This window comes from Phoxinus phoxinus (genome assembly GCF_949152265.1).
Source record: "Phoxinus phoxinus genome assembly, chromosome: 2".
NCBI lineage: Eukaryota > Metazoa > Chordata > Actinopteri > Cypriniformes > Leuciscidae > Phoxinus > Phoxinus phoxinus.
In genome coordinates this window covers 2,489,405-2,513,842 of record NC_136877.1, presented here as the reverse complement: position 1 = coordinate 2,513,842, position 24,438 = coordinate 2,489,405, and the positions used below count along the sequence as shown (strand labels likewise).

Genomic DNA, 24,438 nt, shown 5'->3' with positions numbered 1-24,438 from the left:
AATGTAAACGTCAGACGTTGTTATAGGGAACATGCTGAGAGTCGCTGCAACGTCATTGCCATATTGCCAAAGAGCTGCATGGACACACACGTCGGATCTGAACAGTTGCGATACACAGTGTGTGAACATCATTTTAGAGCAGATTCCAATCAGATACAAAGATAATCGGATTTGGACTGACAGTGTAAATGTAGCCAACGCTTCACTTACACATGTGGCTGATGCTGTGCCTCTCACCCACAAACGCCTTCTTGCATCAGTTTATTGCACTCTTCTCTTTAACTTTTTACAGTCTATAGAAGTCAATGTTTTTCCCGGTAAGAGCGATTAGTACAGACCAAAACGCGACCATTTTTCAGCAGCGATAATCAGACAAATTTTTGAGTCCGTTCAGTTCAGTGGCAGTGTTTACGTTCAGTGCCTCCAAAATGGCCGACTCCTGATGACGTGTAGTGAAAACCCCCTATAAATAAACCCTACTTGACTTGATCAGAGAGTCTTCAGCATCTTCTGTGTGTGTTTCCTCAGAACTGGAGTCCGGCTGGCTGTGAGCGGCTGGGGAAGTGTCTAAACGCGCCCGAGTCCGAGCCGTGGAAGTGTGACTGGCCACATTAATGGACCTTATTATCCACAAGATTACATTTTAATATGATATTTGTATTTTCTGTGTCTTTAAATGGAAAATTAGCCCATGATTTACTCACCCTCATCCTAGGTGTATATGACATTCTTCTTTCAGACGAATACAATCAGAGTTATATTTAAAATAAAGTCCATAAAAGTGCATCCATCCATCATAAAAGTGCATCTGTCCATAATATAGATAAATAAATAAGTGCACTTTTATTATCGACAGATGTACTTTTATGATGGATGGATGCACTTTTATTTACTTTTTTTTAAATATAACTCTCATTGTATTCGTCTGAAAGAAGAATAGGATGAGTTGAGGGAGAATAAATTATAGGCAAATTTTCATTTTTTGGTGAACTATCCCTTTAATTAAGTGGTTTAAATCCTTTCACGTTTTGATGTCAAGAAGCAGTATAACTTTCATCTTAGAATATTTTGTGTTTATGAATAATGTTATGCTTTTTGAAGTTTTAATGTTCCTGTCACGTTCATAAGGCATCGGCACTGAGCGTGTGCAGATCGTTACAGAATATAAATGTTGATAGAAACATCTACTGACAGAGGAACGTCTCTGGTTAGCCTACTCACGTAACCGTAGTTCCCTGAGATGAGGGAAATTATGAAGTCTGATTTTAATCTTTAACTCTTTTGCTTGCAAATAGCCAATGGCGACGGCGGGCACCAAAAACCTCAGAATCTTTCGACTGAACGAGAGCTATGAGGCTGGGAGGCTGGCAGGTTACGTAATGTCTCGTCCCCTCCTCTTAGGGAACTACGGTTACGTGAGTAACCAGAGACATTCCCTTATCGAGTTGGTCTCTCGACATTGCGTATGGGGAACAATAAAACACCCGCCGTGCAGAGAAACTGGCCGGCCCAGCTCGCATCGAGCCCCTGTAGAGCACAAGCACTAAGTCCTATAGCGCGCTAGCTCTAGGTCAGGTACCGGACCTGGTTAAAACACCTCTTGGCACAGAGCCAAATCGGCGCCCCCACCATCAGTTTCCCCTCGCACCCAGTTAAGCAACACTGAACTGGTGTGATATGGGGAAAAGGCAGCAATATGTTGGTGCTTGGGAATACACTGCCGGCTTATAAATGCGGGCATAATAAAGGGGGCCACATTAGGCTACGTTCACACTTAGCGTCTTTTTTGACAAAAAAAAGTTAACAACGGCGTTTTTTTAGCAAAAAAAAAAAACCGCTGCGCGTTCGGTTACAAATAGCAGCCAAAGAGCGCGTCTTTTGTTGCTATAACAACAGCTGCAACAGTAGTGTGCCCACACAACCTCTTTGTGATGTATGTTATGATAGAGTTGTGTACTCATATCAAACAGCTCCTTGTGCTCCGAAACAAGGACGATTAGTTTTTCTACCGGCACCGTGTCCATTTTTCTTGTTGTTATGGAAACGACAGGTCTCGCTACTCGCTTGTCATTGGTCAGCTGTCAAAAAGGCGCTTGGCGTAGGGCGTTCTTTTCAGAAAAGTTTTTTCAACTTTAAAAGACGCTCTGAGCTGCAGAAAAAGACGCCGACGGTGGCGTTTAAAAAAGCGCTCAGGACTTTTTTGAAAAAACGGTTTACTCCATAGGGTTCTAATGTAGAACAGACGCTGGCAGTTTGAAAAAAGACGCTAAGTGTGAACATAGCCTTAGTAGGTAATGTAATATATCAACCGCAGCCATAGTCACTCGCGCTAACTACACGACCTGGTTAAGCCGCTTAGCCCCCCGGAGAAAGCTCGTTATCAGGGGGTGCTTCCCCACCAAATGGCCATCCAACATGCCACGAAAAGCGGCGATAGCGGCCACGTAGACTTTCGCTGTAGACGGAGAACTGCCAGCATCCAGACATTCCTGTAAGAAGGTCAGAATAATGGAAATGTCGCAACCCCTGGGGTCCTCTTGTCTGTCAACACACCAGTTAGCAAAAACCTTCCATTTCAGAGTGTATAAACGCCTCGTCAAAGGGGCTCTAGCCTCTGCTATCGTCTGCAGCACTCGCTGTGATACTCTGCGTTGATCTGCCACAAATGCAGGTCCCATAGCTCCGGGTTGGGGTGCCATATGGTGCTCCTCGCCTGGGATAAAAGGTCCCTTCTTGGCGGGATTCGCCACGGGGGGAGCTGCGACATGTTCACCAGTTCCGGTAACCATGGCTGGTTGGGCCACTTGGGCGATACCAGAATCAATGCACATCTCTCCTCCCTGATCTTTTGCAGCATCAGCGGCAAAAGTTAATAAAAGTAAAAGTTATTATAAATTTATATCACATTTTATAAAAGTACATTGGTTAAACAACTTAAATACTCCCAAAGACATTTGATCTGATAGCAACGATAAAATAAATGGTGCAACGTTTCTTCCTCAATTTTACAGATTACACGTTCAAAACCTCAACTAAAGTTGCATTCTGGAAATCGGTTGTGTAGTAGATCATATTTAATTATTTTGTAATAGAAATGCAGGATTCTTCAGGGAGCAACGGGATCTTTTCCAGTGAATACTGTCAAAAACTTTTCCAGAAAAAATACATCTAGGGGTATGTGTACAATATTAAGTGTGCTATGCTTTATATATTTATTGTCAATAAAAAAATATTGCGAAAAAATATATTGGCACTATATATATATATTTTTTTTTTCCTTCGGAATATTTTTATTTATTTACAAAAAAGTATGTAACAAATACTACAGTATAGGCTACACAAGAACACTTAATATATTATATTTTGCTGACGATTTGCTAACGTATGCGTCATGTGCATGTGGTGAGGAAGCGCGCGCGATTGGTTGTCTTGATCACGTGGTCTTCTTCAGTCTCAGTCCGAATCCTCGCAGCGCGTGTGTGTCATGATGGAAGAGAAACTGGATTTAATCAGCAAATGCATCAGAACTTTCCCAGATTTCCCTACGAAAGGGATTCCGTTCAAGTGGGTATTATTAATATTAACATATCTCAGTTAAACGCGCTGCGGAAGCGCGTACACGAGGGATGACGCGTTAGTTGCAGAGAATGTGTAATGTGTGTTTTGCAGGGATATTAGTTGCAGAGAGTGTTTAATAATGTGTGTTTTGCAGGAATATTAGTTGCAGAGCATAGACGTTGGAACAGGGGGGGCGGGGGGGGCGGCCGCCCCCCCCCTCCCTCTAGGGGTCAGCCAGCTGTTTTATTTCGTTGTTGTTTTCGTTATATATATATATATATATATATATATATATATATATATATATATATATATATATATATATATATATATATTGAATATGAATCTAACTCATTTGTGAATATTCTGAATTAAAAAAGGAAATATGAATACAAAAATACAATAAAAGCAGATCATCATTCATTCAGCGCTGTTGCTGCTGCGGTGTCAATGACGCGTCACCATGGAAACCAAAAATAAACATTCTAAATTACGGTAAAATAATAACGGTTGTTTTAATCTGGTTAGCATCTGAAGAAAACAACACAATGACACAAAAACGAATATCAAATTTCTTTTCAAAAGCTCCCACCACAGCAAAGCGAATAAGAGAAGGCGGGGCAGCATCACTGGATTCATTGTTAAGTGTAGCACCAGCGGAAGAAAGCCGCCGGGTCCGGGATGAGCAGCGGCAGCTGACCCAAGTGAGTGAACCTGAACCCACCACCCTCACGAGGAGTCACCCTCATCCATCCCCGTCGCCACACGCGGATAGTCAAAAATATGCAGGTAGCACTACACAGTCCTTCAGGCCTCCGGCTGATTATAATTTTCCAGTAAAAAAAAAAAGTGGGGAGAGCTTCGCACGCAGCTGTAGGGCATCCTGGTTCCAAGAGTGGAAGTGGCTGGAATATATTTCGGACAGTGATGGCATCGTGTGTGGGGTGTGCAGATCGGCTGTCAAAAGTAAACTGCTGTGCCCAACTACCACCGATAGTTTGTTTTTAAAAGATAAGGGATTTTCAAATTGGAAAAAAGCAACAGAGAAAATCAGAGACCACGAGAAATCTAAAACTCATTTAGATGCAACCCAGAGATTGGCAGCGTTAAAAAACACTCCAATAAATGCACTACTCTCTGAAGCCAAGGCAAACGAGCAGAGAACAGCGCGGAAAACCCTCGAACTTATTTTCAGCTGCGTAAGATTCTTGGGGCGCCAGGGGCTTCCACTGAGAGGGAATGCCAATCAGGATGGAGTCTTGTGGCAGCTAATGCAGGAGCGAGTGCGCGATTATCCTGACCTCGATAAGTGGCTGAAAAGGAGAGACAACTGGATGTCAAACAACATCCAAAATGAGATCCTGGAGCTATTTGCGCATGACATATTGAGAACAATTGGAGCAGCAGCATCAAAATCTGACTTTTTTGGGTTAACTGCAGATGGGACAACAGACATCAGTGGCAAAGAACAATTCTCAATCAGTCTGCAGTTTAGCAATGACCACCTAGAAGTTCAAAATTTCTATCTTGGCTTTTACAACGCCCCTGACACAACGGCTGAAACCTTATTTCTGTGCATAAAAGATGTCCTGGTGCGCCTCCATTTGCCACTGGAGCGACTGAAGGGCTACTGCTTTGATGGAGCCAGCAACATGTCAGGGAGGTTCAATGGGGTGCAAGCTAAACTGAAGGAAGTATGTCCCGACTCGGTTTTTGTCCACTGCACAAATCACTCACTGGATCTGGTGCTGCAAGAAGTGGCTCGTGAAGTCCGTCTTGTTGCTGATACGCTAAACTTTGTGCGTGAAGTCACTGTTATAATCAACGATTCAGCAAAGAGAAAAGCGCTGTATCATTCCCTATTTGGAGCCGGAGACGTTGTGAACTTGCTTGGCCTTTGCCCAACTCGGTGGTGCGTCAGAGTTGGGTCACTGTCACGTTTGCTGGCCTGCTACGGAGAGATGATACAGACTTTCAGAACCTTGGAGAGTGACAAGACTGTGAAAGGGGACACCCGTGCCAAAATTGCAGGATTGCTAGCAAAAGCCACAAATATGCGCACAGTGTTTGGTTTGTTTGCCTGCGTAACCTTATTTACCCCATGTGAAGCAGTGGCACGATCACTTCAAGGAACCAAAGTCACAGCTCTAGGATCCATGGAAGCTGGCAAACTCCTTTGCAAACAACTGGACACACTGCGAAAGGATGAAACCCTCACTGACCTTGTGTCCAAGACCAAGCAATACGCAGAGCGTTACGGCCTGAAGCCGCCACATCCAGTGCGCAGCAGCAAGACACCTGCACGCTTTCGCTATACACAAGTGGAGGAGACCAATGACATGCAAGAGTGCAGCGAAGTGGAGGGTAAGGTTTTGCAAAAACTCCTGTTTATCGCAAAAAAGTTTACGCTCGGCTCGGTGGTTTTTTAAGCAATTCGAAAAAGGAATATTTCGGATATAAGGAATATAACTGGAAATAGTTGCATTTTCTTATCAACAGTGTAAACAAATTTATCATTGGTCATACAGACAATATTAATGCATTATTATCAACTTATTTTTATTTGTGCAAACTCACAATAACAAGAAAACTTTGCATTTGTAAAATAAAATAAAACAATCAGACGCGCTTTCATGATCTCCGTGGAGCGTGAGAACAAAACCAGTAAAATCGACTTGTTTTCCATATTAATTTGTGAATATTTTGAATGTTTAATAAAGCGACAGAAGTCATAAAAAATCTGAAATGTCACAATCCAAACCTCGGAGCAGAAATTAAGGAGAATCAGAAACTCCTTGTGTCGTTCGCATTAAATTAAACATGTGCGCACATCTGTAATGGAAACGAGTTTGTAATAAAAAATACACAATTGGTCTTTTCAGTTGCTAAGGTTATTTATGTTATATTTCTGTATTCAGTGTATCCGAACGTGTGGAAAAGGGAGATGTTTGAGGCGCTGGACCTGGTGCGCTCTGAAGTGGAGAGGCGTTTTGATCAGGTCGGAATCCAAGTTGCTGCAGGGCGAGAGCAGGCGATCATTGAGGCAGCTCAAGGAAAAAAAGTTAATGTGACTTCCCTGAAACTCACCGGTTTTACAAGAGATCGACTAAGTCATGAGTTGGACATGCTGCGGAATATCTGTACAGGGCGTGAAGTTAACACAATTCGGGATGTTGTGTCCATTCTCCAAACCACGCAACCACAAACCCGTTCCATGCTGTCAGAGGTGGAAAAGCTCATCAAACTATGCCTGTGCCTGCCTATATCTGTCGCTGCATCTGAGCGCTCCTTCTCGGCTTTGCGCAGGTTGAAAACCTGGCTGCGTAACACCATGTCACAGGAGAGACTAACGCACTTGGCCATTATGAATGCCCACAGTGATCTCCTGGATGAAATCGATGTCTCGACTCTGATAAAAAATTTTATAAGTCGAACAACTGAAAGAAGATCCACCTTTGGAAATGCATGAATACATTTTTTTTTGGTTTAATGCACTTTTTGAGTAGCGTGTCTAGCATGTTCATAGCTTTTGACCGTCAATGTTATTTTAATAGGGCTATATGTTCGTTCAGTGGCTTGATATTAATGTCCATCCATCCATCCATCCATCCATGTTCCAAACAATATGAAATTTGTGAATTTGAACTTGTGAAAATAAAACAGCTCTCCCTCGTTTATTTCAGGGGATCTATTTAATTACCATTTGTGCATTTCATTCATTGCGCCTTGACACCAGTTCAGTCCCACAAATCCGCGACCATAACACGTAGTGGCTAATTCGTACTAATTCATACGACCTGACTCGTACGAATTTATACGATTTTTGCTAAAACGTACATATTTTACGAGTTGCAAATTCGTATGAATTCATACGAATGACCTACTCCCGACCCCGCCCCTAAACCTAACCGTCACGTGGGTTTAGACAAATCGTACGAATATGTACGAGTGAGGTCGTACGAATTCGTACGATTTAGCCATTTTTTAATCACTCGTACAAATTCGTACGAATTGGTCGTGAGATAGTGTTGCAGGCTATACAGACTCCGTGTAGGCCTGATTCGCTCTTTAGTTGTTCTTTTTTCTTTCAAAAATACAACAAATGAAAGCGTTTATCTGTAAGACTGATGAGAACTATTCATATACATTCATAAATCAGTCAATTTTGTATTTTATTATGAGAAGACATTTGCAGTAAAAACTTGAAATATAAATTCTCAGAAAATGCATTTACCAATATATTTAAACGTCTGTTTATAATAATAATAAAGGAGTCCAGACGTTGGAAAAATATCAGTCCTCCACATAGCCTACGTTTTATATTTAATATGAGGGAAGTATGCATGCATGATGAAGAAGAAGAATAAGAAGCTAATTCTGTCAGTTACACTAATCATATAGCAAAGTAATTCTTTCCACCGGATGAAGAAAGGTTGGCTCTCCACAGAACATAATATATAATTGCATCTTATTTTTCCTGTTCGCATTTATGAGGACAAAACAATGTTACGGACGTCACGAGTCAGTTCAGTTTATGACCCTGCTCTGCGTAAATGCATTGGCTCTTTTGACGCGTTTTGACAGATTTCATTGAAGGTAAATTGGAGCGGCCACACACGCAGCTGTGCGTACACAGACGTGAAGTCATAAATTGAATCAGGATAACACAGCGTACTATAGGCCTACACTCACCCCCCCCCCCCCTCCCCTCAAGAATCCCGCCCCCCCTCTCACAATATAGTTCCAACGTCCCTGTTGCAGAGAGTGTGTAATGTGTGTTTTGCAGGGATATTAGTTGTAGAGAGTGTGTAATGTGTGTTTTGCAGAGAGTGTGTAATGTGTGTTTTGCAGGAATATTAGTTGCAGAGAGTGTGTAATGTGTGTTTTGCAGGGATATTAGTTGCAGAGAGTGTGTAATGTGTGTTTTGCAGGGATATTAGTTGCAGAGAGTGTGTAATGTGTGTTTTGCAGGGATATTAGTTGCAGAGAGTGTTTAATAATGTGTGTTTTGCAGGAATATTAGTTGCAGAGAGTGTGTAATGTGTGTTTTGCAGGAATATTAGTTGCAGAGAGTGTTTAATAATGTGTGTTTTGCAGGAATATTAGTTGCAGAGAGTGTTTAATAATGTGTGTTTTGCAGGAATATTAGTTGCAGAGAGTGTTTAATAATGTGTGTTTTGCAGGAATATTAGTTGCAGAGAGTGTGTAATGTGTTTCGCAGGGATATTTTCCCGATCCTGAAGGACCCTAAGGCTCTGACTGCAGTGATGGATCTGTTTGAGGAACACGTGAGGAACTCTTACCCTCAGCTGGACCTGATAGTGGGTAAAAGGACATTCATAACTGGATCTGATAGTGGGTAAAAGGACATTCATAACTGGATAGCACATTAAGGGTCAAAGTTACACTAATAAACTAATAAACCTTGTGGAGAAAAAACTAGGATTGCTATTGGAACCGATCATAATATGGGAGCAAATACATATAAGTGATCTAATATTGTGGCATTCCTACAGTTTTTTTGACTCTTATTTGATTGTTAGAGTCCTCTTGTGTAATGTGTATTACAACGTTTGGTAACACTTATTTTACAGTGTCCTTGTTACATATACTTACCATAGTAATAACAGTAAATTATTAGGGGTGGAAATCTTTTACCATCTCACGATTCAATTCGATTCCGATTCTTGAGGCCACGATTCGATTCAAAATCGATTTTCGATTCAAAAAGATTTTCGATTCAAAACGATTCGATTTTAACCATAATGATTTCTAATCGGGTTTCTGATCATGATCTACTCTCATCTGCTTTGCTATATACAGAATGACAAACGAAAACATTAAAGTGTCTTTTTCACATTTATTAAGTTCAATTCTCAGGGAAGTGCCTTTTATCAAAAACATTGTCTGGTTCTCAATTGCTACTCATTAGTAGCTAGCTATAAAATAAGTTGGAACAAAAATAAAGTGCTTCTTCATAATACAAAATAGTTGAAAATAGATGCATTTCCCAGGAAAGTTGCAGTTTACCACAAATATCATGTAGAACACAACCGGTGAAGACAAAAAACATCTATTTCTCAGTCAGACACAGTAACTTAAAGAATAACAAGTTATGAAAATAAAGTGCTTCTTTCAAAATGAAAAATAGTACCCCTAAGCTACCTGGCGATGAAGCAGCGATAGACCGAGTTTTTTTTTTTTTTTTTTTTTTTTGCCCTCTTGGAGTTGGCAGGGAGTTTCGTGAAGCACTGCAGTGTGTGTTGGTCTGCAGCTGGCGGCTGACTGTACGTTCACACCGCCGCCGACTTGAGCTGCAAAAAAGCTATGCCGCCCTGTCAAGGACGCTTGTCAAAAAGTACGGGAATCTTGTTGACGCTTTGGCCGCTCTGACGTAGCAGCATTCAAAATGAAATGTAAACAGAAAAAACAAGCAATGCATTCGGTAGTTTAGGATATCGCACAAGATTTGTCAACACAGAAAACATTTCATCACTGGAGAGTTTTTTTTCCGACACCATCGTATTAATTGATTTTGATATGCGCGAGGGAGGGAGAGAGAGAGAGCAGACAGCGCTCGGTTGAGTGTGCGCGCGCGCTCTCTCTCTCTGCTCGTTCTTATGCCCTGTCAAGCGCGCCCTGTTAAACTGACAGGACTTAAAAACACATGCAAATGATACACTTTCACTCTATGATGGTTAAACTGCGCAATTAATTATTTTTTTCTCCGAACTAATGTTTTGGTAGGAACGAAAGATCTCCCTCTCATCCATATTTGCTTCCTCTTTGTTTTAGTGATTTGCCGCTCACGTTCAAAAACCGGCTGCGTGGTGACGTCCCGTATAGGCTAGTTACAAAAATGGAGGCAAACAGCCAGCTGATTTTATTTATTTATTAAATCGATTCTTGGACATTTCAGATCGATTCTGAATCGTTGCAAATGAGAATCTAGATTCTTCTGTGAATCGATTTTTTGGCACATCCCTATAAATTATGCTCTGTCGCTTTTACAACATTAAAATCCTACAAATCCTCCGACGAGCGTCTCCTTCCCTCTCTGACGAGCGTCTCCTTCCCTCTCTGACGAGCGTCTCCTTCCCTCTCTGACGAGCGTCTCCTTCCCTCTCTGACGAGCGCCTCCTTCTCTCTCTGACGAGCGCCTCCTTCTCTCTCTGACGAGCGCCTCCTTCTCTCTCTGACGAGCGCCTCCTTCTCTCTCTGACGAGCGCCTCCTTCTCTCTCTGACGAGCGTCTCCTTCTCTCTCTGACGAGCGCCTCCTTCTCTCTCTGACGAGCGCCTCCTTCTCTCTCTGACGAGCGCCTCCTTCTCTCTCTGACGAGCGTCTGCTTCTCTCTCTGACGAGCGCCTCCTTCTCTCTCTGACGAGCGCCTCCTTCTCTCTCTGACGAGCGTCTCCTTCCCTCTCTGACGAGCGCCTCCTTCCCTCTCCTCCTTCTCTCTCTGACGAGCGCCTCCTTCCCTCTCCTCCTTCTCTCTCTGACGAGCGTCTCCTTCCCTCTCTGACGAGCGTCTCCTTCCCTCTCTGACGAGCGCCTCCTTCCCTCTCTGACGAGCGCCTCCTTCCCTCTCTGACGAGCGTCTCCTTCCCTCTCTGACGAGCGCCTCCTTCCCTCTCTGACGAGCGTCTCCTTCCCTCTCCTCCTTCTCTCTCTGACGAGCGTCTCCTTCCCTCTCTGACGAGCGTCTCCTTCCCTCTCTGACGAGCGTCTCCTTCTCTCTCTGACGAGCGTCTCCTTCCCTCTCTGACGAGCGTCTCCTTCCCTCTCCTCCTTCTCTCTCTGACGAGCGTCTCCTCCCCTCTCTGACGAGCGTCTCCTTCCCTCTCCTCCTTCTCTCTCTGACGAGCGTCTCCTTCCCTCCTCCTTCTTTCTCTGACGAGCGTCTCCTCCCCTCTCTGACGAGCGCCTCCTCCCCTCTCTGACGAGCGTCTCCTTCCCTCTCCTCCTTCCCTCTCTGACGAGCGTCTCCTTCCCTCTCTGACGAGCGTCTTCTTCTCTCTCTGACGAGCGTCTCCTTCTCTCTCTGACGAGCGCCTTCTTCCCTCTCTGACGAGCGTCTCCTTCCCTCTCTGACGAGCGTCTTCTTCTCTCTCTGACGAGCGTCTCCTTCTCTCTCTGATGAGCGCCTCCTTCCCTCTCTGACGAGCGCCTTCTTCCCTCTCTGACGAGCGTCTCCTTCCCTCTCCTCCTCTCTCTGACGAGCGTTTCCTTCCCTCTCTGACGAGCGCCTCCTTCCCTCTCTGACGAGCGTCTCCTTCCCTCTCTGACGAGCGTCTCCTTCTCTCTCTGACGAGCGTCTCCTTCCCTCTCTGACGAGCATCTTCTTCTCTCTCTGACGAGCGTCTCCTTCCCTCTCTGACGAGCGTCTCCTTCTCTCTCTGACGAGCGTCTCCTTCCCTCTCTGACGAGCATCTTCTTCCCTCTCTGACGAGCGTCTCCTTCCCTCTCTGACGAGCGTCTCCTTCTCTCTCTGATGAGCGCCTCCTTCCCTCTCTGACGAGCGCCTCCTTCCCTCTCTGACGAGCGCCTCCTTCCCTCTCTGACGAGCGCCTCCTTCCCTCTCTGACGAGCGCCTCCTTCCCTCTCTGACGAGCGCCTCCTTCCCTCTCTGACGAGCGCCTCCTTCCCTCTCTGACGAGCGTCTCCTTCCCTCTCTGACGAGCGTCTCCTTCCCTCTCTGACGAGCGTCTCCTTCCCTCTCTGACGAGCGTCTCCTTCCCTCTCTGACGAGCGTCTCCTTCCCTCTCTGACGAGCGTCTCCTTCCCTCTCCTCCTTCCCTCTCTGAAGAGCGCCTCCTTCTCTCTCTGACGAGCGTCTCCTTCCCTCTCTGACGAGCGTCTCCTTCTCTCTCTGACGAGCGCCTCCTTCCCTCTCCTCCTTCCCTCTCCTCCTTCCCTCTCTGACGAGCGTCTCCTTCTCTCTCTGACGAGCGTCTCCTTCCCTCTCCTCCTTCTCTCTCTGACGAGCGCCTCCTTCCCTCTCTGACAAGCGTCTCCTTCCCTCTCCTCCTTCTCTCTCTGACGAGCGTCTCCTTCCCTCTCTGACGAGCGTCTCCTTCCCTCTCCTCCTTCTCTCTCTGACGAGCGTCTCCTTCCCTCTCTGACGAGCGTCTCCTTCCCTCTCTGACGAGCGCCTCCTTCCCTCTCTGACGAGCGCCTCCTTCCCTCTCCTCCTTCTCTCTCTGACGAGCGCCTCCTTCCCTCTCTGACGAGCGTCTCCTTCTCTCTCTGATGAGCGCCTCCTTCCCTCTCTGACGAGTGCCTTCTTCCCTCTCTGACGAGCGTCTCCTTCCCTCTCTGACGAGCGTCTCCTTCCCTCTCCTCCTCTCTCTGACGAGCGTCTCCTTCCCTCTCTGACGAGCGTCTCCTTCCCTCTCTGACGAGCGTCTCCTTCCCTCTCCTCCTTCTCTCTCTGACGAGCGCCTCCTTCTCTCTCTGACGAGCGTCTCCTTCCCTCTCTGACGAGCGTCTCCTTCTCTCTCTGACGAGCGCCTCCTTCCCTCTCCTCCTTCCCTCTCCTCCTCTCTCTGACGAGCGCCTCCTTCCCTCTCCTCCTTCCCTCTCCTCCTTCCCTCTCCTCCTTCCCTCTCCTCCTCTCTCTGACGAGCGCCTCCTTCCCTCTCCTCCTTCCCTCTCCTCCTTCCCTCTCCTCCTTCTCTCTCTGACGAGCGCCTCCTTCCCTCTCTGACGAGCGTCTCCTTCCCTCTCTGACGAGCGTCTCCTTCCCTCTCCTCCTTCTCTCTCTGACGAGCGTCTCCTTCCCTCTCCTCCTCTCTCTGACGAGCGTCTCCTTCCCTCTCTGACGAGCGTCTCCTTCCCTCTCTGACGAGCGTCTCCTTCCCTCTCCTCCTTCTCTCTCTGACGAGCGCCTCCTTCTCTCTCTGACGAGCGTCTCCTTCCCTCTCTGACGAGCGTCTCCTTCTCTCTCTGACGAGCGCCTCCTTCCCTCTCTGACGAGCGTCTCCTTCCCTCTCTGACGAGCGTCTCCTTCCCTCTCCTCCTTCTCTCTCTGACGAGCGTCTCCTTCCCTCTCCTCCTCTCTCTGACGAGCGTCTCCTTCCCTCTCTGACGAGCGTCTCCTTCCCTCTCTGACGAGCGTCTCCTTCCCTCTCCTCCTTCTCTCTCTGACGAGCGCCTCCTTCTCTCTCTGACGAGCGTCTCCTTCCCTCTCTGACGAGCGTCTCCTTCTCTCTCTGACGAGCGCCTCCTTCCCTCTCCTCCTTCCCTCTCCTCCTCTCTCTGACGAGCGCCTCCTTCCCTCTCCTCCTTCCCTCTCCTCCTTCCCTCTCCTCCTTCCCTCTCCTCCTCTCTCTGACGAGCGCCTCCTTCCCTCTCCTCCTTCCCTCTCCTCCTTCCCTCTCCTCCTTCTCTCTCTGACGAGCGCCTCCTTCCCTCTCTGACGAGCGTCTCCTTCCCTCTCTGACGAGCGTCTCCTTCCCTCTCCTCCTTCTCTCTCTGACGAGCGCCTCCTTCCCTCTCTGACGAGCGCCTCCTTCCCTCTCTGACGAGCGCCTCCTTCCCTCTCTGACGAGCGCCTCCTTCCCTCTCTGACGAGCACCTCCTTCCCTCTCTGACGAGCGTCTCCTTCCCTCTCTGACGAGCGTCTCCTTCTCTCTCTGACGAGCGACTCCTTCCCTCTCTGACGAGCGCCTCCTTCCCTCTCTGACGAGCGCCTCCTTCCCTCTCTGACGAGCGTTTCCTTCCCTCTCTGACGAGCGTTTCCTTCCCTCTCTGACGAGCGCCTCCTTCCCTCTCTGACGAGCGCCTCCTTCCCTCTCTGACGAGCGTCTCCTTCCCTCTCTGACGAGCGTCTCCTTCCCTCTCTGACGAGCGTCTCCTTCCCTCTGACGAGCGTCTCCTTCCCTCTCTGACGAGCGCCTCCTTCCCTCTCCTCCTTCTCTCTCTGGCGAGCGCCCCCTTCCCTCTCCTCCTTCTCTCTCTGACGAGCGTCTCCTTCTCTCTCTGACGAGCGTCTCCTTCCCTCTCTGACGAGCGCCTCCTTCCCTCTCCTCCTTCTCTCTCTGGCGAGCGCCCCCTTCCCTCTCCTCCTTCTCTCTCTGACGAGCGTCTCCTTCTCTCTCTGACGAGCGTCTCCTTCTCTCTCTGACGAGCGCCTCCTTCCCTCTCTGACGAGCGCCTCCTTCCCTCTCTGACGAGCGTCTCCTTCCCTCTCTGACGAGCGTCTCCTTCCCACTCTGACGAGCGCCTCCTTCCCTCTCTGACGAGCGTCTCCTTCCCTCTCTGACGAGCGTCTCCTTCCCTCTCTGACGAGCGTCTCCTTCCCTCTCTGACGAGCGCCTCCTTCCCTCTCTGACGAGCGCCTCCTTCCCTCTCTGACGAGCGCCTCCTTCCCTCTCTGACGAGCGTTTCCTTCCCTCTCTGACGAGCGCCTCCTTCCCTCTCTGACGAGCGCCTCCTTCCCTCTCTGACGAGCGTCTCCTTCCCTCTCTGACGAGCGTCTCCTTCCCTCTCTGACGAGCGTCTCCTTCCCTCTGACGAGCGTCTCCTTCCCTCTCTGACGAGCGCCTCCTTCCCTCTCCTCCTTCTCTCTCTGGCGAGCGCCCCCTTCCCTCTCCTCCTTCCCTCTGACGAGCGTCTCCTTCTCTCTCTGACGAGCGTCTCCTTCTCTCTCTGACGAGCGCCTCCTTCCCTCTCTGACGAGCGCCTCCTTCCCTCTCTGACGAGCGTCTCCTTCCCTCTCTGACGAGCGTCTCCTTCCCTCTCTGACGAACGCCTCCTTCCCTCTCTGACGAGCGTCTCCTTCCCTCTCTGACGAGCGTCTCCTTCCCTCTCTGACGAGCGCCTCCTTCCCTCTCTGACGAGCGCCTCCTTCCCTCTCTGACGAGCGCCTCCTTCCCTCTCTGACGAGCGCCTCCTTCCCTCTCTGACGAGCGTCTCCTTCCCTCTCTGACGAGCGCCTCCTTCCCTCTCTGACGAGCGCCTCCTTTCCCTCTCTGACGAGCGCCTCCTTCCCTCTCTGACGAGCGCCTCCTTCCCTCTCTGACGAGCGCCTCCTTCCCTCTCTGACGAGCGCCTCCTTCCCTCTCTGACGAGCGCCTCCTTCCCTCTCTGACGAGCGCCTCCTTCCCTCTCTGACGAGCGCCTCCTTCCCTCTCTGACGAGCGCCTCCTTCCCTCTCTGACGAGCGCCTCCTTCCCTCTCTGACGAGCGCCTCCTTCCCTCTCTGACGAGCGTCTCCTTTCCCTCTCTGACGAGCGTCTCCTTCTCTCTCTGACGAGCGCCTCCTTCCCTCTCTGACGAGCGCCTCCTTCCCTCTCTGACGAGCGCCTCCTTCCCTCTCTGACGAGCGTCTCCTTCTCTCTCTGACGAGCGTCTCCTTCCCTCTCTGACGAGCGCCTCCTTCCCTCTCTGACGAGCGCCTCCTTCCCTCTCTGACGAGCGCCTCCTTCCCTCTCTGACGAGCGCCTCCTTCCCTCTCTGACGAGCGCCTCCTTCCCTCTCTGACGAGCGCCTCCTTCCCTCTCTGACGAGCGCCTCCTTCCCTCTCTGACGAGCGTCTCCTTCCCTCTCTGACGAGCGTCTCCTTCCCTCTCTGACGAGCGCCTCCTTCCCTCTCTGACGAGCGCCTCCTTCCCTCTCTGACGAGCGCCTCCTTCCCTCTGACGAGCGTCTCCTTCTCTCTGACGAGCGTCTCCTTCCCTCTCTGACGAGCGCCTCCTTCCCTCTCTGACGAGCGCCTCCTTCCCTCTCTGACGAGCGCCTCCTTCCCTCTGACGAGCGTCTCCTTCTCTCTGACGAGCGTCTCCTTCCCTCTCTGACGAGCGTCTCCTTCCCTCTCTGACGAGCGTCTCCTTCCCTCTCTGACGAGCGCCTCCTTCCCTCTCTGACGAGCGTCTCCTTCCCTCTCTGACGAGCGTCTCCTTTCCCTCTCTGACGAGCGTCTCCTTCCCTCTCTGACGAGCGTCTCCTTCCCTCTCTGACGAGCGTCTCCTTCCCTCTCTGACGAGCGTCTCCTTCCCTCTCTGACGAGCGTCTCCTTCCCTCTCTGACGAGTGTCTCCTTCCCTCTCCTCCTTCTCTCTCTGGCGAGCGCCCCCTTCCCTCTCCTCCTTCTTTCTCTGACGAGCGTCTCCTTCTCTCTCTGACGAGCGTCTCCTTCTCTCTCTGACGAGCGTCTCCTTCTCTCTCTGACGAGCGCCTCCTTCCCTCTCTGACGAGCGCCTCCTTCCCTCTCTGACGAGCGTCTCCTTCCCTCTCTGACGAGCGTCTCCTTCCCTCTCTGACGAACGCCTCCTTCCCTCTCTGACGAGCGTCTCCTTCCCTCTCTGACGAGCGCCTCCTTCCCTCTCTGACGAGCGCCTCCTTCCCTCTCTGACGAGCGTCTCCTTTCCCTCTCTGACGAGCGTCTCCTTCCCTCTCTGACGAGCGTCTCCTTCCCTCTCTGACGAGCGTCTCCTTCCCTCTCTGACGAGCGTCTCCTTCCCTCTCTGACGAGCGTCTCCTTCCCTCTCTGACGAGCGTCTCCTTCCCTCTCTGACGAGCGTCTCCTTCCCTCTCTGACGAGCGTCTCCTTCCCTCTCTGACGAGCGTCTCCTTCTCTCTCTGACGAGCGTCTCCTTCCCTCTCTGACGAGCGTCTCCTTCCCTCTCTGACGAGCGTCTCCTTCCCTCTCTGACGAGCGTCTCCTTCCCTCTCTGACGAGCGCCTCCTTCTCTCTCTGACGAGCGTCTCCTTCCCTCTCTGACGAGCGCCTCCTTCCCTCTGACGAGCGTCTCTTTCCCTCTCTGACGAGCGCCTCCTTCCCTCTCTGACGAGCGCCTCCTTCCCTCTGACGAGCGCCTCCTTCCCTCTCTGACGAGCGTCTCCTTCCCTCTCTGACGAGCGTCTCCTTCTCTCTCTGACGAGCGTCTCCTTCCCTCTCTGACGAGCGCCTCCTTCCCTCTCTGACGAGCGCCTCCTTCCCTCTCTGACGAGCACCTCCTTCCCTCTCTGACGAGCGCCTCCTTCCCTCTCTGACGAGCGCCTCCTTCCCTCTCTGACGAGCGTCTCCTTCCCTCTCTGACGAGCGCCTCCTTCCCTCTCTGACGAGCGCCTCCTTCCCTCTCTGACGAGCGTCTCCTTCTCTCTGACGAGCGTCTCCTTCCCTCTCTGACGAGCGTCTCCTTCCCTCTCTGACGAGCGTCTCCTTCCCTCTCTGACGAGCGCCTCCTTCCCTCTCTGACGAGCGTCTCCTTCCCTCTCTGACGAGCGTCTCCTTTCCCTCTCTGACGAGCGTCTCCTTCCCTCTCTGACGAGCGTCTCCTTCCCTCTCTGACGAGCGTCTCCTTCCCTCTCTGACGAGCGTCTCCTTCCCTCTCTGACGAGCGTCTCCTTCCCTCTCTGACGAGCGTCTCCTTCCCTCTCTGACGAGCGTCTCCTTCCCTCTCTGACGAGCGTCTCCTTCCCTCTCTGACGAGCGTCTCCTTCCCTCTCTGACGAGCGTCTCCTTCCCTCTCTGACGAGCGTCTCCTTCCCTCTCTGACGAGCGCCTCCTTCTCTCTCTGACGAGCGTCTCCTTCCCTCTCTGACGAGCGCCTCCTTCCCTCTGACGAGCGTCTCTTTCCCTCTCTGACGAGCGCCTCCTTCCCTCTCTGACGAGCGCCTCCTTCCCTCTGACGAGCGCCTCCTTCCCTCTCTGACGAGCGTCTCCTTCCCTCTCTGACGAGCGTCTCCTTCTCTCTCTGACGAGCGTCTCCTTCCCTCTCTGACGAGCGCCTCCTTCCCTCTCTGACGAGCGCCTCCTTCCCTCTCTGACGAGCACCTCCTTCCCTCTCTGACGAGCGCCTCCTTCCCTCTCTGACGAGCGCCTCCTTCCCTCTCTGACGAGCGTCTCCTTCCCTCTCTGACGAGCGCCTCCTTCCCTCTCTGACGAGCGCCTCCTTCCCTCTCTGACGAGCGTCTCCTTCTCTCTGACGAGCGTCTCCTTCCCTCTCTGACGAGCGTCTCCTTCCCTCTCTGACGAGCGTCTCCTTCCCTCTCTGACGAGCGCCTCCTTCCCTCTCTGACGAGCGTCTCCTTCCCTCTCTGACGAGCGTCTCCTTTCCCTCTCTGACGAGCGTCTCCTTCCCTCTCTGACGAGCGTCTCCTTCCCTCTCTGACGAGCGTCTCCTTCCCTCTCTGACGAGCGTCTCCTTCCCTCTCTGACGAGCGTCTCCTTCCCTCTCTGACGAGCGTCTCCTTCCCTCTCTGACGAGCGTCTCCTTCCCTCTCTGACGAGCGTCTCCTTCCCTCTCTGACGAGCGTCTCCTTCTCTCTCTGACGAGCGTCTCCTTCTCTCTCTGACGAGCGTCTCCTTCTCTCTCTGACGAGCGTCTCCTTCCCTCTCTGACGAGCGCCTCCTTCCCTCTGACGAGCGTCTCCTTCCCTCTCTGACGAGCGCCTCCTTCCCTCTCTGACGAGCGTCTCCTTCCCTCTCTGACGAGCGCCTCCTTCCCTCTCTGACGAGCGTCTCCTTTCCTCTCTGACGAGCGTCTCCTTCCCTCTCTGACGAGCGCCTCCTTCCCTCTCTGACGAGCGCCTCCTTTCCCCCTCTGACGAGCGTCTCCTTCCCTCTCTGACGAGCGCCTCCTTCCCTCTCTGACGAGCGCCTCCTTCCCTCTCTGACGAGCGCCTCCTTCCCTCTCTGACGAGCGCCTCCTTCCCTCTCTGACGAGCGCCTCCTTCCCTCTCTGACGAGCGCCTCCTTCCCTCTCTGACGAGCGCCTCCTTCCCTCTCTGACGAGCGCCTCCTTCCCTCTCTGACGAGCGCCTCCTTCCCTCTCTGACGAGCGCCTCCTTCCCTCTTTGACGAGCGTCTCCTTCCCTCTCTGACGAGCGTCTCCTTCTCTCTCTGACGAGCGTCTCCTTCCCTCTCTGACGAGCGCCTCCTTCCCTCTCTGACGAGCGTCTCCTTCTCTCTCTGACGAGCGCCTCCTTCCCTCTCTGACGAGCGCCTCCTTTCCCTCTCTGACGAGCGCCTCCTTCCCTCTTTGACGAGCGTCTCCTTCCCTCTCTGACGAGCGTCTCCTTCCCTCTCTGACGAGCGCCTCCTTTCCCTCTCTGACGAGCGCCTCCTTCCCTCTCTGACGAGCGCCTCCTTCCCTCTCTGACGAGCGCCTCCTTCCCTCTCTGACGAGCGCCTCCTTCCCTCTCTGACGAGCGCCTCCTTTCCCTCTCTGACGAGCGCCTCCTTCCCTCTTTGACGAGCGTCTCCTTTCCCTCTCTGACGAGCGCCTCCTTCCCCTCTCTGACGAGCGCCTCCTTCCCTCTTTGACGAGCGCCTCCTTCCCTCTTTGACGAGCGCCTCCTTCCCTCTCTGACGAGCGCCTCCTTCCCTCTCTGACGAGCGCCTCCTTCCCTCTCTGACGAGCGCCTCCTTCCCTCTCTGACGAGCGTCTCCTTTCCCTCTCTGACGAGCGCCTCCTTCCCTCTCTGACGAGCGCCTCCTTCCCTCTTTGACGAGCGTCTCCTTTCCCTCTCCGCAGGACTGGACGCTCGAGGGTTTCTGTTCGGGCCGCTCCTGGCTCAGAGGTTAGGAGTGGGATTCGCTCCGATCAGGAAGAAAGGGAAACTCCCCGGCCCGACTCTGTCAGTGGCGTACAGTCTCGAGTACGCGCAGGTACAGGAGTTATGAGTTATTATCAGCATCACTTCTAGTGCTCTTGCAGTTATGACCTAAAGCATCATTACTCCAGTCTTCAGTGTCACATGATCCTCCAGAAACCAGTGTAATATGATGATTTGATGCTCAAGAAACATTTATGATTATTATCAGTGTTGAAAATGGTTATTTACATTTTTATTTCAGGATTCTTTGATGAATTGGAAGTTTAAAAGAACAGTGTTTATCAGAAATATAATCTTTTGTCACATCATAAATGTCTTTACTGTCACTGTTGATCAATTTAATTCATCTATGATAAATAGTTTTTTTTTTTTTTTCACACATTTTTTTTTAGAATAATTCTTACTGACCCCAAACTTTTGAACGGTAGGGTTTAATGTTACAGAAGCTTTCTATTTTTGATAAACACTGTACTTTCAATTCATCAGAGAATCCTGAAATGAAATGTAAAAAACTGTTTTCAACACTGATAATAATCATAAATGTGTCTTGAGGATCAATTACACTGATTTCTGAAGGATCATGTGACTCTGAAGACTGTAGTAATGATGCTGGAAATTCAGCTTTGGTCACAGGAATAAATTACACTTTTCTATATATTTACATGATTTAAATTGTAATAATATTTCACAATATTATGTTTTTTGCTGGGATTTTTACTCAAATAAATGCAGCCTTGGTGAGCAGAAGTATGGGGTTATTATTGTTGCAATATTCCAAATAAATAGATTAATATTCACAAATAAATGTAAAGAGATTCACAAAAATGTATCGAATGCACAAATGAATAGATTAAGATCCACAAATAAATGTAAAGAGTTTCACAAAAAATTATAAAATTCACAAATAAATAAAATGAGATTTGCAAATAAATAAAACATTTACAAATGTTTTCTTATTTTCAAACACAACTCTGCCTGGCATTTATTTGTGAATCGGTTCCTGTGCATTTGTAAATCGCTGCACACATTTGTGAATCGGTTCCTGTGCATTTGTAAATCGCTGCACGCATTTGTGAATCGGTTCCTGTGCATTTGTAAATCGCTGCACGCATTTGTGAATCGGTTCCTGTGCATTTGTGAATCGCTGCACGCATTTGTGAATCGGTTCCTGTGCATTTGTGAATCGCTGCACGCATTTGTGAATCGGTTCCTGTGCATTTGTGAATCCCCTCACGCATTTGTGGATTTTGAAACACTTCTAGCGCAGACGTGCAGAGAAATCCACAAATAGGTGGACTCCACCCACCGCCTACTCAAGCCAATCAGATAACGGCCACATCGAGCTGGCCAATCGTAGCACGTTATCGCTTCAACCAATCACGTTAGGCTTTACACTCGGGGCGGGAAGTGGGAACTGACTGATTCTTGCATCAATGAAAGGAGCACTGGAGCGCAGTAGTAGCGCTGAACTGTGTGTGGTAAAAACACTCTGTTTTCAAAAGATTGTTGGAGTTTAAGGCCTCTTTATATTTCCATCAGGACACACTCAGGGAATTATGATAATCAGAGATCCCGAGCATCATGAACAGTCTCTACACCGGCAAGAGGCGCGTCACAGCGCGTCAAAAGCAAATAGGCACTGTCTGTTCACTGCTGCCGCTGCAGTTTAAATCATGTAAACTAAACTAGCATGTTTGAAATGTTAACACACATTCCCTATGTGACGTCTGCTTAGCTTTATATGCATAATCGTGCTCTTAACGGCTCTGATCGTAGCCTGCTTATTGACTAGTGCTGGTTAAATCATATCGTGATAGTGTACTGGACGCGGGGCAGTCATTGATAGTAAACGGATGCCCGCACTTCTGATGTAGCGGCTACTTCACGCAATTAGGACATGTTTTTGCACATTCGCTTTGCCCAGTGTAGATTGCCTCGCACAGGGTAGACACGATGCATGACACTATACGATTTTGCCTTTTAAAGCACAATCGCAGTGACAAATAGCAATAGGATATAAATAAATGTAATGTAGAATACCAAATATAAGCCCAAATGTATAAATACAAAAACATTTGTCCTAATTGCGTGAAGTAGCCGCTACATCAGAAGTGCGGGCATCCGTTTACTATCAATGACTGCCCCGCGTCCAGTACACTATCACGAAATGATTTAACCAGCTCTAGTCAATAAGCAGGCTACGATCAGAGCCGTTAAGAGCACGATTATGCATATAAAGCTAAGCAGACGTCACATAGGGAATGTGTGTTAACATTTCAAACATGCTAGTTTAGTTTACATGATTTAAACTGCAGCGGCAGCAGTGAACAGACAGTGCCTATTTGCTTTTGACGCGCCTCTTGCCGGTGTAGAGACTGTTCATGATGCTCGGGATCTCTGATTATCATAATTCCCTGAGTGTGTCCTGATGGAAATATAAAGAGGCCTTAAACTCCAACAATCTTTTGAAAACAGAGTGTTTTTGCCACACACACAGTTCAGCGCTACTACTGCGCTCCAGTGCTCCTTTCATTGATGCAAGAATCAGTCAGTTCCCACTTCCCGCCCCGAGCGTAAAGCCTAACGTGATTGGTTGAAGCGATAACGTGCTACGATTGGCCAGCTCGATGTGGCCGTTATCTGATTGGCTTGAGTAGGCGGTGGGTGGAGTCCACCTATTTGTGGATTTCTCTGCACGTCTGCGCTAGAAGTGTTTCAAAATCCACAAATGCACAGGAACCGATTCACAAATAAATGCCAGGCAGAGTTGTGTTTGAAAATAAGAAAACATTTGTAAATGTTTTATTTATTTGCAAATCTCATTTTATTTATTTGTGAATTTTATAATTTTTTGTGAAACTCTTTACATTTATTTGTGGATCTTAATCTATTCATTTGGAATATTGCAACAATAATAACCCCATACAGAAGAGACTTCTTTTAAAAATATTACAGATCCAAAACTTTTGAACGGCAGTGCATGTTCAATATATAAATGTATTATTATTATTATTATTATTACATCAAACGGATTATCTTCTGGCCTGTAACGCTTCTGTTGATGTGTCCAGGCCGAGGCCGAGATGCAGGAAGATGCGGTGTCTGAAGGACAGAAGATCCTGATCATCGATGATCTACTGGCGACTGGAGGTGAGCGAGAACAGCAGAATCAACATGTCCTGATCATCTACTCTCCTGCACGTCATCCGAGATGTCCATGTCTTTCTTTCTTCAGCTGAAAAGAAATGAAGGTTTTTGAGGAACACACTCCAGGATGTTCTCCATATAGTGACTTCAATGGTCCAACGAGTTGAAGGTCCAGATGTGCAGCTTCAGTCTCGACACGATCCAGCCGAGGAATAAATCAGGGTTCTCACGGGTCCTTGAAATCACTGACTACGTTTACAAGCAGCCAATAACCTGTTCAAAACCGGAATATTAGCAATAACCCGGTCGCGCACGGCCATGTAAACACCGGCAAAAACGGGATAGTTTATACATAAAAAAAAAAAATATATATATATATATATATATATATATATATATATATATATTTATATACACATACATAAAATAAAATAAGTTCACAAACCATAGAAACTACACACCCAAAAAATTAATACAAGTACATGGGAAATACAAAAAATAAATAGTAATCTTCAGAAAATCAAGAGATAATTTATAATGAAATCACAATTTCTATGAGCAACAAAGAAGTTTTAGCAGCTTTCTTATGAGCTGATAAACAGAGTCATGAAATAATTTTAAATCAACACAAAAAAAGTCTAAAATTGGGCTTAGAATCAGAAAGAAGAATCGGAAATGACACATATTGCGTCTTAAGGTTGTCCGTGCGTCCGGACGCTAACCGTGCGTCGCCGTTTACATCGGGATATTACCAATTGATTACAAATATCATGTACACAGGAGTGACTCTCTCTGCTCACGCATGTAAACGGGTTATTGCGAATGTTTCAGAAACCCAAATAGTGACCATAACCCGACCATAACCCGAATATTGACCGCTTGTAAACATAGTCTCTGTACGTTTGTGAATCTGAAAAAATAAATAAATCAAGGCCCTGGAAAGGTTTTGAAAATAAACATTCATAGATATACGGGTCCTTGAAAGTTCTTGAATTTATTTTGTGCGAGAAGTTTTCTGGAAAAAATTCCATATTATTCCGTCCGGTGTTATTTCGCGGCCTATGCGCAGTAGCTTGCTTGATTTACATTAGTTACGCACATTTACGCGTTACGTTGAGTGTTTCCCGCGCAGGGTTGGGGAGTAACGGCGTTATGTAATCAGGATACAC

The 24,438-nt window shown here is 48.7% G+C and overlaps 2 protein-coding genes across 3 annotated transcripts in view; both read left to right on the top strand.

The window, feature by feature from the left end:
* Positions 1-3,426: 3,426 nt before the first annotated feature.
* aprt (adenine phosphoribosyltransferase) overlaps positions 3,427-24,438 on the top strand; it is a 25,046-nt gene continuing 4,034 nt past the window's right edge. Inside the window, exons 1-4 of one of the 2 annotated variants that reach the window (XM_079584789.1) lie at positions 3,427-3,564; positions 8,780-8,883; positions 20,041-20,174; positions 23,194-23,272. In XM_079584789.1, the coding sequence (XP_079440915.1) occupies positions 3,485-3,564; positions 8,780-8,883; positions 20,041-20,174; positions 23,194-23,272 (397 nt within the window). In that variant the 5' untranslated portion in view covers positions 3,427-3,484. The remainder of the gene's footprint in view (positions 3,565-8,779; positions 8,884-20,040; positions 20,175-23,193; positions 23,273-24,438) is intronic. The other variant, XM_079584788.1, reaches the window with a different exon arrangement.
* On the top strand, positions 5,476-7,162 carry LOC306983919 (uncharacterized protein). The gene is made up of 2 exons (XM_079584778.1): positions 5,476-5,922; positions 6,477-7,162. Exons 1-2 carry the CDS (start codon positions 5,520-5,522, stop codon positions 7,025-7,027), a joined length of 954 nt encoding a protein of 317 aa, XP_079440904.1. The 5' UTR covers positions 5,476-5,519; the 3' UTR covers positions 7,028-7,162.

What these genes read in the sequence shown, in the direction of transcription:
- LOC306983919 (XM_079584778.1), top strand. Translation starts at nt 5,520, where the DNA reads ATGATACAGACTTTCAGAACCTTGGAGAGTGACAAGACTGTGAAAGGG. An exon ending in AGAGTGCAGCGAAGTGGAGG is followed by an intron (nt 5,923 to 6,476) that starts GTAAGGTTTTGC and finishes TTCTGTATTCAG; the next exon opens with TGTATCCGAACGTGTGGAAA.